The sequence below is a fragment of the Megascapheus bottae genome, chromosome 21, assembly GCF_031878675.1.
Source record: "Megascapheus bottae isolate mThoBot1 chromosome 21, mThoBot2.hap1, whole genome shotgun sequence".
In the NCBI taxonomy this organism is placed as follows: Eukaryota; Metazoa; Chordata; class Mammalia; order Rodentia; family Geomyidae; genus Megascapheus; species Megascapheus bottae.
The window spans coordinates 11,057,151-11,075,224 of NC_143529.1; the positions used below are offsets into that span (position 1 = coordinate 11,057,151).

At 40.6% G+C, this 18,074-nt stretch overlaps 1 protein-coding gene across 2 annotated transcripts; it reads left to right on the forward strand.

The window, feature by feature from the left end:
- The first annotated feature begins 257 nt into the window (after nucleotides 1–257).
- On the forward strand, nucleotides 258–17,358 carry Casp8 (caspase 8). 2 transcript variants are annotated; one of them, XM_090354597.1, is made up of 8 exons: nucleotides 258–584; nucleotides 5,642–5,747; nucleotides 6,818–6,965; nucleotides 7,202–7,246; nucleotides 9,654–9,715; nucleotides 11,531–11,669; nucleotides 14,849–15,341; nucleotides 17,080–17,358. In XM_090354597.1, the coding sequence occupies exons 1-8, from the start codon at nucleotides 280–282 to the stop codon at nucleotides 17,213–17,215; spliced, it is 1,434 nt and encodes a 477-aa protein (XP_090210723.1). In that variant the 5' UTR covers nucleotides 258–279; the 3' UTR covers nucleotides 17,216–17,358. The 2 variants fall into 2 exon arrangements, with proteins under 2 accessions (XP_090210723.1, XP_090210724.1); XM_090354598.1 differs by lacking the exon at nucleotides 258–584 and adding an exon at nucleotides 1,817–1,891 and having other exon boundaries at nucleotides 17,080–17,357.
- Nucleotides 17,359–18,074: the final 716 nt, after the last annotated feature.

Consider the following 18,074-nt stretch of genomic DNA (forward strand, 5'->3'; position numbering starts at 1 on the left):
CTCCTTTCCTCCTCCTTCTCTTCTTTTGCCTTCCCTTCCCTTTCCCCTCCTCTTCCCTTCTTTCTTCTCCTCTTCCTTTTCTCCTTCTCCTTCTTCATCTTCTTTCCTGGTAAAATGTCTGGTATAAAATAGATGTAATTCTTGGTAAAATGTCTGGTATAAAGTAGATGTAATAGCACTTAATAATGGAACAAATGGGACCAGTAGATGGCATATTTTTGAGCATAGCATTATATTTTGACCTAGGTTGCATCTCCACTTTCCTAATTCGTGCCACAAATGGAATTCAGTGGATATCTTTACAAGATCGGAGAACAACTGGACAGTGATGAGTTGGCCTCCCTGAAGTTCCTGAGCCTGGACTACATTCCACAAAGGAAGCAGGAGCCCATCAATGATGCCTTGGCATTATTCCGGGTATTGCAAGAGAAGGGAATGTTGGAAGATGACAACCTGTTCTTCCTGAAGGAGCTGCTTTTCCGAATCAATAGACTAGACCTCCTGCAAAATTTTCTGGGCACAAGTAAAGATAACATGGAGAAGGAGCTCCAGACTATAGGCAGGGCTCATATTTCTGCCTACAGGTAGGTAGAAACTACACCGTGTGGGGAGTGGGAGGTGACTGACCACGTCTCTTTGGACACTATGGATGAGGCTTGTATGTATGGTATAACTTGGGCGGTGCTCAGATGTCCCATCAGAGCCAGGTTAAAAAAAATTAGAGGCAGCTAAGTACAGGGGGCCCAGGTCTATAATACTAGCTACTACAGAGGTCGAGATAAGAGGATCGTACTTTGAAGCCAGCCTAGATGGGAAAATCTGCAAGACTCTTTTTTTTTTTTTTTTTTTTTTTGTGGGTCATGGAGCTTGAGCTCTGGACCTGGGCATTGTCTCTCCGCTCTTCAGCTCAACCCTACTCCCCTACTCCTTGAGCCACAGCCCCACTTCCTATTTTCTAGTGATTAATTGGAGATAAGAGTCTCTCAGTCTTTAGTGCCCAGGCTGGCTTTGAGCCATGATCTTCAGATCTCAGCCTCCTGAGCCACTGTGCCCGGCTACATGACTCTATCTCAAATCAACTACCAAAAAAAGCCAGAAGTGGAGCTGTGGCTCAAGTGGTAGCCTTGAGCAAAAAAGCTCAGGGACGGCACTCAGGCCCTGTTCAATCCCAAGGTCTGGAAAAAAAAATTAGGGGCTTTATATGTAATTCAGAGGAGAAAAAAACTTATTTTTCAATGTGAAACATTACCTATAGCTATGTGGAACTTAAAATAGAGTTTTATAAATGTTCTACTTCGGGCCGGGAATTTAGCCTAGTGGTAGCGTGCTTGCCTAGCATGCATGAAGACCCAGGTTCGATTCCTCCGTACCACATACATAGAAAAAGAAGCTGGAAGTGGTACTGTGGCTCAAGTGGTAGAGTTCTAGCCTTGAGAAAGCCCGAGGACAGTGCTCAGGCCCTGAGTTCAGTCCCCATGACTGGCAAAATAAACAAACAAACAAACAAACAAACAAATAAATAAATGTTCTACTTCTTTCCCTCTCTCTCTAGCCTTGATACTTCTACTCTTTGAACCTACATCATGTGCTTACTTGGGCTTTCCACTGGGCTTCCCTTGCTGTAAGCTGCTCCTATGTGCTATAAGTCTGAATTTTTAATGGATTTATACTTGAACACTCAAATTGTATGGTTCTCTAATGTGTATGCTGCCAGGTCTGGCCTCACATACACCACATAGTTCCTATGAGCACATCTGTATTTGTGCCATAATGCAGAACCTTAGCAAAGCATTAGATGCAGAAGCAGGGGGGGGGACCCAGGCCATTCTGTCTATACTATGTGACTCAGCTTCTCCCCATCCTGAGGAGTCATGTAATTCTAATTTCATAGGTTTGTATCAAGACTTTAAAAAATGGAAATACATTGCTACCTTCTCACTTTTCAACATGATCTTGTTTCAGTGAATTCCATTGAAAGTAATTTTTAGTTCTCTTTGAACATTTCTACATAAGCCTCAGGGCTGGCCCATTTCATTATCTATTCACTTGTCAGTAGCTGTGCTTTGTGCATGGGAAGGCCTCAGGGGCAGCACTGCCAACCACCATCCTCAGATAGGCCCACCTATCAATGTCCTGGTCTCTGAAGTTCTGGTATGTTCTTGTCAAATGTGTTCTTCTTTGAGACTGTTTTCAGTGACAAAATATTCTAGGTGTATTATTTTCTTCGGGCTGCTTCAACACAAACTGTGTGCCCTCAAACACTAGAGAAAGTTTATTCTCTAGTAGTCCTAGAGGCTCAAATTCAGAAACAAGGTGCCAGCAGGACTGGTTTTGTTTTGGAGATAGGATGTGAGAGAAAATCTGTTCTGTGCTTTAATCCTCTCCTCTTAGTGGTCCTTTCCTAGAGGTACCCTTTAGTCCTGCCTTTGTTTTCCTCCCTTTCATTTGTCTGAATTACCCTCTTATAAGGACTCTAGCTATTGGATTAGGGCCTGTCTTGATCTAGAATATTGTCTACAAAGACCCTTTTATCCAAATAAGGACACACTGTCACTGTCCATGACTGTTCTGGGGAAGAAGGGCGGGTAGGAGTGAGTCAACCATGTACCCTGGGAGTTGTGGTAAAGACTTTACAAGGATCTTTTTCATAAAACACCAAATTCATTCTGAGAAAGTACAGTCCTAGAACTAGGAACCCTGGGGGGTAGTGAGATTCTCACTCTGTGCCACCATCTTGGCCTTCTGAAGGCTCCATCTCTGCCATGTTGAGGCAAACAGTGGATGATTGTACCATCTGCTGAAAGGGTTGGAGTCTCCTGACCAGAAAAGGATCTCTGTGCTTCCATCTTCTGGTATGGAAACCAGAGAGTTTATACAATTCACCACTAACTACTCCATCATCGTTGTTAACCAGGAGATGAAAACAGATTGGTAGAGCTACTTACCCATTTTAAGAAAACACTAGATATTATAATTTCAAACTATAACTTTTTTTGTTGTTGTTCATGGGGCTTGAACGCAGGGCCTGGGTGCTGTCCCTTAGCTCTTTTGCTTAAGGCTAGTGCTATACCACTTGAGCTACAGCACCACTTCTGGTTTTCTGGTGGTTCATTGGAGATAAGAGTCTCATAGATTTTCTTGCCCTGGCTGGCTTTAAAACATGATCCTCAGCTCTCAGCCTCCTGAATAGCACTCAGCTCAAACCAAAACTTCTACATATAAATAAGTACCTTATAAACATTAGGAAATATTAGATATTATAATAAGAAAACATTAGATATTGTAGATTTAAACTACAACTTCTACCAATAAATATAAATACTAGAATAACTAGATATTGTAGTTATAATAAATAAATACCACATATTGTAGTTAAATAGCAACTTCTACTATAAATAAATATCTTATAAACTATCCAGGTTTACCACACAAAGATACAAGAAACCCTATAAGTTTCAAAGATGAGGAAAGTAAAGGGGTGAAATACCTTGAAATAAAGTTAAAAGATGGATCCAATCCAAACTGAGAAAATTTAGAAACGTTTTTCGGGAGAACTTAGGTTTCTACATTAAAAAATTAATTGTCTAACTTAATGTTGAAAGCAATATATTTTTGTTTTAAAGTTCTTTTTCTTTACTCCAGAGTAGTGGGGGGGAAAGTTTTGTACACTTAGAAAGTATTTCCTGTGTCTGTGGTTTGTCAAGCATATTCCAAGAGTATAAGCAAGCCACAGACAGATTAGGAAATCATGCCCACTTGGGGACAGGGAATGCAATAAATATTCAATGAATATCCTACAAAACTAAGAAAAGCAAAGGAAGGGGTAGATTTGGAGGGATGAGTAAGCATGTTGAAATGGATGACACTGACTAAGATACATTGTATTCATAAATTGTGTTGCAACTCCTATGCACAGCTGCTTAAGATAATAAAAATAAAAACAAAGGGACTCGGAGCATGGCCTAGTGGTAGAGTGCCTACCTAGCATGCATGAAGCTCTGGGTTTGATTCCTCATTATCCCATATACAGAAAAAGTCAGAAGTGGTGCTGTGGCTCCAGTGGTAGAGCTAGCCTTGAGAAAATCCCAGAACAGTACTCAGGCCCTGAGTTCAAGCCCTAGGATGGGCAAAAGCAAAAATAAAAAAAAATCACTTACTGAACATTTAGTGTAATGCCAAAGATGGGCATTCAGCCAAGTTCTGTATACTACTTTTCTCAACAACACATGACATATATATGCCAGTGGTCCCTTCAGATTATATTGCCTAGAAAAGGCATAGCAGCCTAAGTTAAAAACAAAGCAAAACAAAAACACTGTACAGAAATTCTAGCCAAATGAAGAATTAGCCTAATATAATATATTCCTCATTGCTAAGTGATACAAGACTGTACTTCATATAAAACTATTCATGTGTTCATTCATACCTGTCTATAACATATAGCATTATTTCCAGTATCAGGTGAGCAAAATGGTGCAACATACCTAAAATTACAACTGACAGATGGTGAGACCAAAGTTCTAGAGCTATTGCTATTCACAATTCTCAGGGCTTGTGGAAGTAAGAGGCCATAGGCCAGGCAAACAGGGGACTTGGACTGCTGGTGGAATGCCCTGAATTGCCCTTCCCAAGTGATAAAGGCACAGCCCCGAGGATACCAAGCAATGCTGAGTCCTTGCTGTGGGTGGAGGTGAGGTGGGGTAGGTGCAGATGAGGAAGAGGGAAGTGAAAAGGCATGGCTGCCTGCTGTATTTGGTGTTGGTGGGGTCTGTGGGGGCTGAAATATATAGTCTCTGTATTCTAGAACCAAGTGTTTATCTTTCTTCCTGACAGAGGAATGAGAGAACACTGACCACCTGACCATATAGTCAGAGATGTGATAATTGGGCTTGCCTTTTTGAAAGTGTAGGGCTTTTTATCCTGCATTGCAGTAATTACTTGATTTTATAGTGGGAAAAAAAGGGAAAATCAAGCTTCAGTTAACTGAAATTAACTAAGACAAATTTTACGAAGTTTTACATTGTTCGTGATGGAATAATATAGACCTGAGTCTTTGCGGCATTCTACCAACCTCTTTGTTAATAACTCAGCTTGCAAGTCAGCTAGAAGGGCGTCTCCGGGAATCTGGACCATTATAACTGTTTTTTTCTTTTGCTTTTCGTTGCCTTTAAAGTTTAATTCATATACATAGCATTCAAAAGACACATCAATTTTCTTCAAGTTACTGTGGCAGCTACCCAATTTAATAGTAATACTCAGGCAATCACTGGCAAAATTCCCATGATTTCCAGTATGCATGGTGCCACACAAATGTAACTCATGATTATAATTCTAAAAGGCATAAACAAAGCAAACTTAAAACAATAATCCTTATATGTAGTACAAAGAACAAAAAAGTGCTGAGCTATAAACTAATGATATTGTAATCACCTTCATGACCACTTATAAAATACAAAGTTTCCTAATTTTTATGCCTTTGACAGAACATTTTCCTATAAAATTACAGCAAAAATAATTAATGTTGTTTACCCTCCTAAATTGGACCATTATAACATTATATGTAACAAATAGGACATGATCTAGGAAAGCCTTTCTTTCTTTCTTTTTTTCCTCTTCTAAATATCTCCATTTCCCACCACAGGGTCATGCTTTTTCAAATTTCAGAAGATGTAGGCAAGAGCGAACTGAAGGCTTTTAAGTTTTTGTTAAGCAAGGAGCTCCCCAGGTGTAAGCTGGATGATGACATGGTAAGACCTGATACTTCCCTCTAAGACCAAAAAGAGGGGTTGGAGGCGTGACTCAACTGGTAGAGTGCTGGCCAATGGGTAAAAGCAGCAGGGACCAACTTCGAGTCCTGGCCTCAGACCTAAAAAAAAAGAGACTAAAAAGAGGCAGGGAAGGGAAATGGAGACAAAAATATAAAAAGGGGTATGAATGTTTGAGAAGTAATGCACCTACGATCTGGCAAATGTAACTGTAACCTCTCTATACATTATCTCGATAATAAAAAATAAAATAAAATATATAAAAAAGAGGGGCTCTTATGGGAAAAACAGCCTAGATTCCTACTTCTTACCTAAGATAGGAAATTGGCTAGCCAGGAGTTATGTAGACTAGATACATTTGTGGTGTGCTATTCAGATCACTTATTGGGAGCAAGACAGAGGCAGGAGGAAACTCTGCAGCCTAGCCCATTGTGGGACCCAGCAGAGCCAGGAAGTGGTGCTCTGACACCCGTCCCCTACTTCTGAAGCCCTTGAGATAACTCTGTGTGCATGCTTTTCTGTGTGTAATATATGTCTCTGTGTTGTATGAGTGTGTTGTGCATGCTATAATGTGTGCAATTGTCTGTGACTGTATATGCTGCTTGTTTTGTATCTCTTACGTGGTATATGTGTGTACATATTTCTGGTGCTGCGTATTGTAAATTCAGATTTGGAGGAGGATTGGGGATTGGGTGCTAGAGACAATGTCAGGATGTAAGGCAGTATCCTATGTCACTATGGTAATAGCCTGCTGTGTCTCAGCCTCAGAATTCAGGCTGATTTATTGGTAAACATTCAAACTCAACATTCAGTTTGAGCACAGAGCCTGGAGCCTGATTGGTAACTGGTAAGACTTCTTCATCAGCTCACTTCTGTACTTTCAGGGAGAATGGTTTCCCTGGTAATCTGTCAAGTGTAATATGCTCTCAGGGGGAGAAGGTGCTCTTGAGAAGTGAGTGTGGTACCTTGGTTTGAAGAAAACAGAAGTGAAATCTAATTTAAAAACCAGCATGCTTCAATTGAGTCTCCCTACTTCATTTCTCTTCCCCTAGAGTTTGCTTGATATTTTTATAGAGATGGAGAAGAGGGTCCTTCTGGGGGACAGAAACTTAGACATCCTGAAGAAAATTTGTGATGAAATCAACAGGAGCTTACTGATCAAGATAAATGATTATGAATCAAATAGAAATGACATTACAGGTAAATCAATAAAATATATTTAATTCCTTCCTTCCCTCCTTTCCTCCCTCCCTCCCTCCCTCCTTCCTTTTCATTTTTGGCCATACTGAGATTTAAACTCAGGGCTTCATACTTGCCAGGCAAACACACTGCTCCTTGCGTCATACCTCAAGATGCTTTACTGCTTAAGCCCCAGCAAAATAATCCCTCAGTAGCACAACTGCTTCTAATCACACACATTTTTTTTTTTTATTCAGAGCGAAGCATGAGCCATGAAAGAAGTGCAGATTCATTTTTGGATGGTAATGTTTGGAGATACATTTTCAAGATCTACTGAGTTAATTTCCTCCTTCATTTCCTTCTCCCTCCTTCCCATCACCTTCGACCACAAGCTACAATGGTGACTCGTGATCACCCTTGTCTCTATACTGAAAGTTGTGAAGACTTGTCCAAAGCATACTCTGCAGTCCCCAGGCTGGCATGTTTGAAATAAGTGCAAGTTAGTCACTAATAAGGTCTTCACTTTTTTCTGTGTTTTCTTTTTATCTGTTTCTGTCATACTATGTCTACTAGGTTGCTAGATTGATTATTTTTCAGAACTTTCTTAAAGCTCTTCTTTCAACAAGAACAAGTTTACTCTTCTGTCAAGGTCAGAGGGTTCTTGAACAAATGTGGTTTATTGCCTCTAGCCACTTCCAAGTCCCAGGACTCCATCTGTGCTGTCCCCAAACTCACCATCGCCTGCCTGCCTCTCCTTTGAATGTTGCAGCCAAAATACTCTTTATCTCAGAGTGGGAATTCCTGTCTGATGGAACATCTCTTTTCTCATCTGAGGAAGCTAGGCAGAAGAAGCAAAAGGAACTCTCAGGGATTTCCTTCAAACAATTTTTTTTTTGCCAGTCCTGGGGCTTGAACTCAGGGCCTGGACTCTGTCCTTGAACACATTTTGCCCAAGGCTAATGCTCTACCATTTGAGCCACAGCACCACTTCTGGCTTTTTCTGTATATGTGGTACCGAATCCAGGGCTTCATGCATGCTAAGTATGCACTTTACCACTAAACTACACCCCCAGCCCCTCCTTCAAAAAACTTGATTTATAAAATAATCTATTATAGAAATTATATTTGTTCACTGATGATTTTAAATTCATGGAAAAAAATAAAACCCACTAATGTTATTATCCCATAAATATCAATAGGGTTAATGTTTCTGTTATACTTTTACCCAGGCCCTGTATATATGTGTGCCTGCACATGAGACATGCGTGTGTGTGTGTGTATGCAAAATGTCTTTGGGGTCATTTCCTTTAAAGACCAAATCTGAGCAATGTCCACACAGCCTTAGGATTTAAGAGTATTTCAGACAAGATTTTTTTTTTTCCTGTCCTGGGCTTGATCTCAGGGCCTGAGCAATGTCCTTGGATTTTTCTCAAGGCTAGAGCTCTACCATTTGAGCCTCAGCACCACTTCCAGCTTTTTTCTATGTGGTACCGAGGAATTGAACCCAGATCTTCGTGCATGCTAGGCAAGCGCTCTTCCACTAGGCCAAACTCCTAGCCCAAGACTTTCTTTTTGTTGGTCATGGGGCTTGAACTCTGGTTCCTGGACTCTTCAGCTCAAGGCTATCACTCTACCACTTAAGCCAGAGCACCACTTCTGGTTTTCTGATGGTTAATTCGAGAAGTCTCATGGATTTTTGTGTCTGAGCGGCTTTGTACTGTGATCCTCAGATCTCAGCCTCCTGAATAGCTAGGATTACAGGCGTGAGCTACCAGTGCCTGGCTTAGAGAAGATTTTTCCGAGATACAGTTTTAAAAAATAGTTTTTTATTTTTAAATTATCTTTAAGTAGTTGTATGAAGGGGTTTCATGAATACAATGCATCTCAATTAATGTCACCCAGAAACCAAGATACTCTACGTGGTGTGTGTGTGTGTGTGTGTGTGTGTGTGCTTGTGTGTGCTGGGACAACTTGAACTTGAGGCCTGGTTGTTATTCCTGAGCTTTTTCACTCAAGGCTGGCATTCTACTACTTGAACTATAGCCCCACTTCTGGCTTTTTGATGGTTAATTGATCAGAGACTCATAGGCTTTCCTGCTCTGAACCACATTCTTCAGATCTCAGCCTCCTGAATAGTTAATTTTGAACCCACACCTTTCTAGGTGCTCTGCTGCTGATCCCTGTCTCCGGCCCGTAGGTAGGAGTTTTGAATCAATGATATCTACTGTGTTTTATTACTGCTTTATGGATATCATGACACCCAACTGTCAGTGTGGAAGAAATCACACCTTTGTGTGTGTGTGTGGGGGGGGGGGGTCATGAGGCTTGAACTCAGCCTGGACCTTGTCCCTGAGCTCTTCAGCTCAAGGCTACCAACCTACCCTTGAGCCAAGCCCCATTTCCCATTTTCTAGAGGTTAACTGCAGATAAGGGTCTCAGGTTGCCCGGGCTGGCTTTGAACCGCAATCCTCAGATCTCATCCTCCTGAGTAGTTAGGATTACATGAGTGACTGTGCCCCGGCTTCATGACACCTTTTGCAATGATTTTCCCCATGAGTGATGAGGCCATTTCCTGAAGCCTGTTGATTCATCTGCTTTTAGGGTCTCTGTGACCTAGAAAGAGATTCTGTTGTCTTAAAAGGATCTTAGGCTACTACACATTTATCTTTACTGCTGTATCTTATTCTACATGTGTTTCATCACTTGTAGGGAATGTACTTAATGGAATGCTGGCAACACCAGACTTTCCAGGAGAAGACAGCGAGTCAGAGGTACAAATATTTGTCCAGATCACCTTTTCCTTTGCACCAGAGATTCTAGTTCTCATATTTGCTAGCTCTTTTTTGTTTGTTTTTGGTGAGGCTCAGACTGGGGTTTGAAGTCAGGGCCTTGAGTTTGCTCCGGAAAATTTTGGATTCTATAGTTTCTTATGTGTTAAAACTTGAAGACAAAGGAACTGTATTGGTTGGAGGGTAGAGACAGTGGATGCCTGTGTTAGCCTAAAGGAGGAAGGCTCTGGAGAGTAATTTAGCATACTTGGCACAACAAAGGTTTTTATCTCAGCGTGATATTTAAAAAAATGCTTCTTCATGACAGGCCACAAGGCAACAAATACTCATGATGTAGTCATCTCTTTGTTTATTATTATTTTTGTGGCCAGTTCTGGGGACTGAACTTAGGGCCTGAGCACTGTCCTCAAGGTTAGAGCTCTACCACTTGAGCCACAGCACCACTTTTGGCTTTTTCTATGTATGTGGTAGCGAGGAATCGAACCCGAGTCTTCGTGCATGCTAGGCAAGCACTCTACCCTTATGCCAAACTCCTGGCCCTAAAAACACTTTATAGTCAATACACAAAGATACTAATAGATTAGGTAACTTGCACAAAGTCTTAAGATTATAACATAAGGTAGAGATTTAACAACTTCTTTTTCTTTTTCTTTTTTTGGTCAGTCCTGGAGCTTGAACTCTGGGCTCGGGTACTGTTCCTGAGCTCTTCAGCTCAAGGCTAGCTCTCTACACTCGTTCCACAGCACCACTTCCGGTTTTCTGGTGGTTAACTAGGGATATGTCTCACAGACTTTTGTGCCCAGGCTGGCTTTGAACTGTGACCCTCAGATCTTAGCCTCCTGAGTAGTCAGGATTATAGGCATGAGCCACCAGTGCTTGGCTGAGATTTACCTTCTTAACCCAGAGTCATTTTCTGTACCACAGGGATCGCACAGTCTCCCAAATAAATTCTGAGAACCCCAGAACTGAAACATGCCCCAGACTGAGGGTACCTCTGCTTGGTGTGGGTCCTATAAACTACATTATCACCCACCTGTCTCTCTCTACCAACTACGGGGCCTCTGAACTCTGAATTAAGTCATTACCGTTAACCATCCTGAGATCACGACTGAAGGGTAGATTCTCAGTTGTTAGCCAAGAAGTAAGAAGACTTGGTAGTCAAGAGAGTCACAGGTCATGGGGTGGCTCAAAGATATTCCTTCAGCCAATTGCTCTCTCTTGTTTTTTCTTAATTGGCTTATGGTGTTTAGATAGGGGAGGGATTTCATTGTTACATTGTTACATCTCTACACACATTGAACTTGTATTCCAGTCAATCAACCCTCCCACCCAACTCCATGAACCTTTCCCTGTGTCCCCAACAGATTTCTCTGTTCTTTCATCCTTGTGAGTAGACTATTTTGAGAGAATGTAGCCTTCCTTAACCTCCTCCCACATCCATCTACTTTTGATTGTGTTCTCACAAATTAATTCCAGCCCTGGCATAGCTGTTACCTCCTTGAATATGCTTCTGTATTACAAAGGAAGCAGAAATGAAAACAACGAAATACTGCAATACTGCATAGATGCAGTGTGCTCAGGAGACTCAGGTACACTGACCCAGGTACACAGCTGATTGTGAAGCAGGCATATGAGGGGGCCTGTGTGAGGGCAGTAGTGGAAACTAGTTCAGGGAAATGGGCCCACATTGGGGTAGAGCACCAGAATGCACACCTGCTTCCCACCTTGGCTAGTTCAACCTTTTCTCTAGTGTTTGGTCCCCAGAGTAAGCCACTGGGTTGGGTGTTTGTTTTCCAGACATTGGACAAAGCTTATCAAATGAAAAACAAACCTCGAGGATACTGTTTGATCTTCAGCAATAACGATTTTAGCAAGGCACGGGAATCACCTTCATTTCAGAGAATGAAGGACAGGACTGGAACAAAATTGGATGAAGGTACAGTAGAACCCAAAAGAAAGAAATGAGATATTTCAAACATCTATTTTTTAATCAAAAAGGGTAGCAAAGGCTATCCTTTAAGCAAACTTCCTTGTAAGAGTGGTGAACATGTCTTTTATCTAATCGTATTTTTTATTAAAGAATTTATTAACATTGATATTTACATCATATTTCAAGTGATGTATTTAACAAACAAGTATTCAAGAAGGGAATCTCTGGCACTTAGATTTTAGAACATAATTAAAATTAGGCTGAGGGTTTATATGTCATAGATACATATTAATCTATGTAATAAAACATTATGTCTAGAGAGTCATAGATTTTTATGTCTATGTAGTTGTGTTTATATTTCCAATACCACGTCTATAGCATTAGGTACATGAATAATGAGTCTTCGCTCTTGTACTGTTTGGATCTAATATCCACATGTTAAGGATACCGTGCGCCTTTTGTTCCTTTGGTCTTGACTTGTCTCATTCAACATGATTCGTTCATGATTCATCCACTTCCCTGCAAATGCCATTATTTTATCTTATCTGTTGGCTATGTAGAATTCCATTGTGTATATATACCACATTTTCTGTATCCATTCATCTGCAGTAGGGCATCTGAACATTTCTTCTATATCCCTTTTACTTGTATGCTCTTATTTCTAATTTTAAAAATCGAAGTAATATATGCAATATATATATATCAGATCTTACTAAAATACATTATTAAGTGAATAGCATTTCTATTTAAAAATTGTGTGAAAAATTGCCCAATTCGTTATATTTGCATACAGATTGTGTTTAGAAAAGTTGCGTTAGTGGTACAACTAGCTTAGTGAGTTTTAAACCAATATAGCATTTGCAACTAGCCATAACTTCCTCTGTTCCGTCTATTTATCATTGATAACTCACAAGTAAAATGACACAATCATTTATGGTATAGGAATATAAAAATGGGTGTAATTAAAAACAAAAATCAACCAATCAGCCATTGAGATATTAACAGCTTTTATATCATCAAATTTTTTCTTTTTTTTAAATATGATTTTGTTATTAGGTTATTGTACAGAAGGGAAGGGTTACTATTTCTTAGGACAGGTAAAGAGTACATTTCTTTTTAATATGTTACCCCTTCCCTTGCTTTCTCCCAGTTTTTCCCTTTTGTTCCCCTGCACAAATTGACTAGTTCATTATTAACATGTCAAGTGAATATCACTGCTGAATTTTTTCACACCCTTTGTCCCATCCTTTCTGTGCATCCTGTACCCTCCCAAAGTCATATAAACTAAAACTCCAAAGGATAAATAAAACAGAATAACAAAGTAAAAAAGTCTTTTTTCAGTTTCTTGGAGTTCATTTCGATAAATATTTTATATGATCATGTGCACTTAGCTATTGAGTCTTTGTGATCTAAGTCTTCCTTTGTAAATGTTGAGACCTATATAATTTATCATGTCCAAGTGTTTTCGTTTTTTTGTCTTTTACTATCCAATGTGTTTTGTACATTTACAGGCACAATCTAGTTACCACAAATGAGGGAAATTATACAACCTATGTTCTTTAGGTCTGGCTTAATATTTTTTCCAAGTCTTTCAATTTCCTTCTGAATGATACAGTTCTGTGCTTTCTGATGGAAGCATAAAATTCCACTGTGTATATATACAGCCTTTTCTTAATCCATTCATTTACCAATGAGTATGTGGGTTGTTTCCATATCTTGGCTATGATAAATAATGCTGCACCGAACATGGTTGTGCTAGTAGCTTTAGTGTGGCCTGGTTTGTGGTCTATTGGATAAATTCCCGAGAGTCCAATTTCTGGGCCATAGGGAAGCTCTGTGTTTAGTCTTTCGCAAAACCTCCATAGTAGTTTTCAGAGCAGTTGAACAAGTTTATATTCTCATCAGTATAGCATTCCCTTTTGGCCACATCCCTGCTACCTTACCAAAGTTTAGATCAGTAACATGGTGGAGGAATAGAGTTCTTTAAATACAGGATCATGTCATCTGCAGAGAGAGAGATTTACTTTTTCTTTTCCTATTTGGAGCCCCTTTATGATTTTCTCTTGCTTATTGCTCTTGCTAGGAAGTCTAGTACTATATTGAAGATGGAGAGAGAGTAGACATCCTTGTCTCATTTCTGATTTTAGAGGAAACAGTTTTAGATTATAATGCTGGCTGTACATTTGTCATGTACTGCCTTTATTAAGGATATTCATTCTTCATAACTTACCTCAAAAAATTAAAATTTTATAAATGAATAGATATCAGTGTACCCATACCTATTACAAAATGAGGGTTAATAATAAAAAGGTAGTTAAAATTAGAAAGTGATAGCCTTGGACATAACTGGGTAACAGAGAACAGAACAGAGTTTGGCCTAGTGGTAGAGTGCTTGCCTAGCATGCACGGAGGCCCGGGTTCAATTCCTCGGTACATATATATGTACCATATACATGGAAAAAAGCCAGAAGCGGTGCTAAAGCTCAAGTGGTAGAGCTCTAGCCTTAAGAAAGTCCAAGGACAGTGCTCGGGCCCTGAGCTCAAGCCTAGGACTGGCAAAAAAAAAAAAAAAAAAAAGAAAGAAGACTTGAATTTTAGTTTTGTTCTTGTATTTTATTTTGATAAATACAAATAATTTTGAGAGATTTCTGCATATGATGTTTATTCTACTTATTTTTCTGATTACATATGAAATATTATCACCTTTTAAAATGGTTTGACAGTAAGCCTAAACAATAGCTAAGCTATCTGTGAACTAGTATAGGAAAAAGAATAGACTTACAATGACTCTCTGCCCTCATTTGTCTCCGCTAGCAGCAATAAATATTAGAACTGTGAACCCACTACTATTACAGGAGGTTTTCGTCTTAAAATTCTGGTTTAAATTCTTAGCTGTCAAAATTATGGTTATTTCGGCTGGGAGTTTGGCCTAGTGGTTAAAGTGCTTGCCTAGCATGCACAAAGACCCGGGTTCGATTCCTTGGTACCACATACATACAAAAAAGCCGGAAGTGGTGCTGAGGCTCAAGTGGTAGAGCTCTAGCCTTGAGAAAGTCCAAGGACAGTGCTCAGGCCCTGAGCTCAAGCCCAGGACTGGCAAAAAAAAATTATGGTTATTTTCTGCAACTTCAGAATGTATTGTAGCAATTACTATGGTATAACATAAATTTTATTTCACTTTTCAGAGATCTTGCGCCAGACCTTTAAGGAACTTCATTTCGACACTGTACTTTTCCAAAACTACACAGCAGTAGAGCTCAGTAAGGCTCTAGAAACCTACCAAAATATGGACCACAGTGACAAGGACTGCTTCATCTGCTGTATCCTGTCCCATGGAGACAGCGGCATTGTCTATGGCACTGATGGGAAGAAGGCCCCCATCTATGACCTGACCTCTTATTTCACTGGTTCCAATTGCCCTTCACTGGCTGGAAAACCAAAAATCTTTTTTATTCAAGCTTGTCAAGGGCAGAACTATCACAAAGCTGTACCTGTTGATACTGACTCAGAGGAGGACTTAGAAATAGACTCGGAATCTCAAAAGAAATATATTCCCGATGAGGCTGACTTTCTGCTGGGGATGGCTACTGTGACAAACTGTGTATCCTACCGAGATCCTGTGAAGGGGACGTGGTATATCCAATCACTTTGCCAGAACCTGAGAGAAAGATGTCCTCAGTAAGTTTTTCTAACCAACCCGCCTCAGTATTACAGTGTCTGTTTCCCTTTTTCATTCCCAGTACTATATATTCATATTCAGAACTCATTAGAAAGTGTTTATCTATTAGGGTAATATTATTCCACCAGGAAGTAACTCAGGGAAGTCATTTTCACTCATCTACAAATCCCTAGCTGTAGATGACGTTGCCATAGTTCTCAGGTCAGTTGTAAAGTGGGAAAGATTATTAATGTTGATCTTTTTTTTTTTGCCAGTCCTGGGCTTGGGCTCAGGGCTTGAGCACTGTCCTTGGACTTTCTCAAGGCTAGAGCTCTACCACTTGAGCCTCAGCACCACTTCTGGCTTTTTGCTATGTATGTGGGGTACCGAGGAATTGAACCCCAGTCTTCGTGCATGCTAGGCAAGCACTCTACCACTAGGCCAAACTCCCGGCCCCTAATGTTGATCTTTTAAGTGTGTAGATGGAAAAACGAATGATTCAGGGGTTTCTGTTATCATCTCAATAGACTATTATAGTGTCAGAGCTGGAAAGGATACTAATGTGCATAGTTTAGCTTTCTGTATTTAGGCAGGAACATGATTGAGCCATCTTAACTAGTTTTCTAATTTTTTTTTCCAAGAAAGCAGCAACCTACTTCAATATTTAACACTCTCAAACTCTGTCAGAAGACATCTATCTAGTAGCTAATAAAACTTCTTGGTGCATTATGGGAAGTGGTAGTAAAGATCAGGACCCCCATATCCCCATGTGTCCACTAATTTGACCTTGGATGCCGTAAAGTTTGGGAAATTAGCCTTTGTTTTATTCCTCTTCCTCCTCCTCCTCCTCCTCCTCCTCCTCTTCCTCCTCCTCCTCCTCCTCTTCCTCCTCCTCCTTTTCCTCTTTTTGCCAGTTCTGGGGCTGGAGCTCAGGGCCTGGGCACTGTCCTTGGACAATTTTTGCTAGCACTCTGCCACTTGAACCACAGCGCCACTTCCAGCTTTTTTTGAGTATATGGTGCCAAGGAATCAATCCCAGGGCTTCATGCATGCTAGATGAGCACTCTACCACTAGGCCACACTCCTGGCCTATTATATGCTTCTTTTAGTTAAATTAGGACTTCAGAAATTACGGTTCCTCTATATTCACATATAGCTGACAGATGAACAATAAGAACTTGCCAACAGCCCCCAAATATTCCTGTTTCTCATTGTATTTTGAGTGTATGAAGACAAGAATTTCCCATGGCATGTGACACATCAGCTATCACAAGAAAGTGTAATGTTCTAGTTTGTAACCAGGATCAGGAACCCTAAAGGTTCTAGAGTCAGCTACACTGGCAGATGAAGAAGTCACCCAGTACCACTGCGAAGCTAGCAGTGTGATGGGTAGACATGACTGAGTAAGAAGGTTCTCTTCTGTTTAAGTTTGATTGTAGATGAGAGATCCAAGGCGCAAAGATTTTCTTTAGAGAGAGGGTATTGGGGAAGCACCTAGATATTTGCAGGGAGAGGGCAACTGACTTAGAATGTAGATCAGGGCACGCTACACACATGATGGGAGGGAAGGAACTAAAATCGGATAGTGACACAAAGTTTCTAGTCATCCCTGGGGTAGATCCTGGTTTAGCAACTTATGGCTTCAGATGCCTGATATTTTAGAGAAAGAGCACTAGAACTCTTCCTGGGCACTGCGGATGACAGTGGGTCAGTTTCCTTCCTCCAGGGACAGTCATGATCTTCCTCTGTGTTTTTCAGAGGTGACGATATCCTCACCATCCTGACCAAAGTGAATTACGAAGTGAGTGAGAAAACTGACCAGAAGAACATGGCAAAGCAGATGCCTCAGCCTATGTTCACACTAAGGAAAAAACTCTTCTTCCCTCCTCATTGATGCCACCTCCACGTTCAACACTGTATTTATTAATTATATTGATTATCCTTTTGTACTTTTTTTGGAGGGTTCTAAAAGATCAGAACTTTCTTTTATGAATCTGAATGTAAAATCCTTGACTTTGTACTTTTGGCAAAATAAAAAATATATAACTTTACAGGCAGCCGGTGGAAACTTACACATCTACTGACATTTCTCCCTTCCTGACTAAAAGATTAGATTTTTTTCTGCCAATCCTGAGGCTTGAACTCAGCGCCTGAACATTGTCCCTGGGTGTTCTCAAAGAGCGCTCTACCACTTGAGCCACAGCACCACTTCCAGCTTCTTCTGTGTATGTGGTATCAAGGAATCGAACCCAGGTCTTTATGCATGCTAGGCAAGCACTCTACTACTAGACTATGCTCCTAGCCTGTCCCTTCTTTTCTTCATGAGATTTTTTTTTTTTTTTGCCAGTCCTGCTCAGGGCCTGAGCACTGTCCTTGGGCTTTTTCTTTTCTTTTTTCTTTTTTTTGCCAGTCCTGGGCTTGAGCTCAGGGCCTGAGCACTGTCCTTGGACTTTCTCAAGGTTAGAGCTCTACCACTTGAGCCTCAGCACCACTTCTGGCTTTTTTCTATGTATGTGGTACCGAGGAATCAAACCCGGTCTTCGTGCATGCTACGCAAGCACTTTAACCACTAGGCCAAACTCCCGGCCCCAGCCTTGGGCTTTTTCAAGGCTAGAGCTCTACCACTTGAGCCACAGTACCACTTCCAGCTTTTTTCTATGTATGTGGTACCAAGGAATTGAGATTTCTTCGTGCATGCTAGGCAAGCACTGTACCACTAGGCCAAACTCCTGGCCCCTGGAGATTCGTTTTGT

Excerpts from the sequence above, each read along its gene's own strand:
- Casp8 (XM_090354597.1), top strand. The coding sequence starts at position 280 with ATGGAATTCAGTGGATATCTTTACAAGATCGGAGAACAACTGGACAGT. Across the intron at positions 6,966-7,201 it reads AAATAGAAATGACATTACAG|AGCGAAGCATGAGCCATGAA; the intron begins GTAAATCAATAA and ends TTTTTTATTCAG. Across the intron at positions 15,342-17,079 it reads CTGAGAGAAAGATGTCCTCA|AGGTGACGATATCCTCACCA; the intron begins GTAAGTTTTTCT and ends TGTGTTTTTCAG.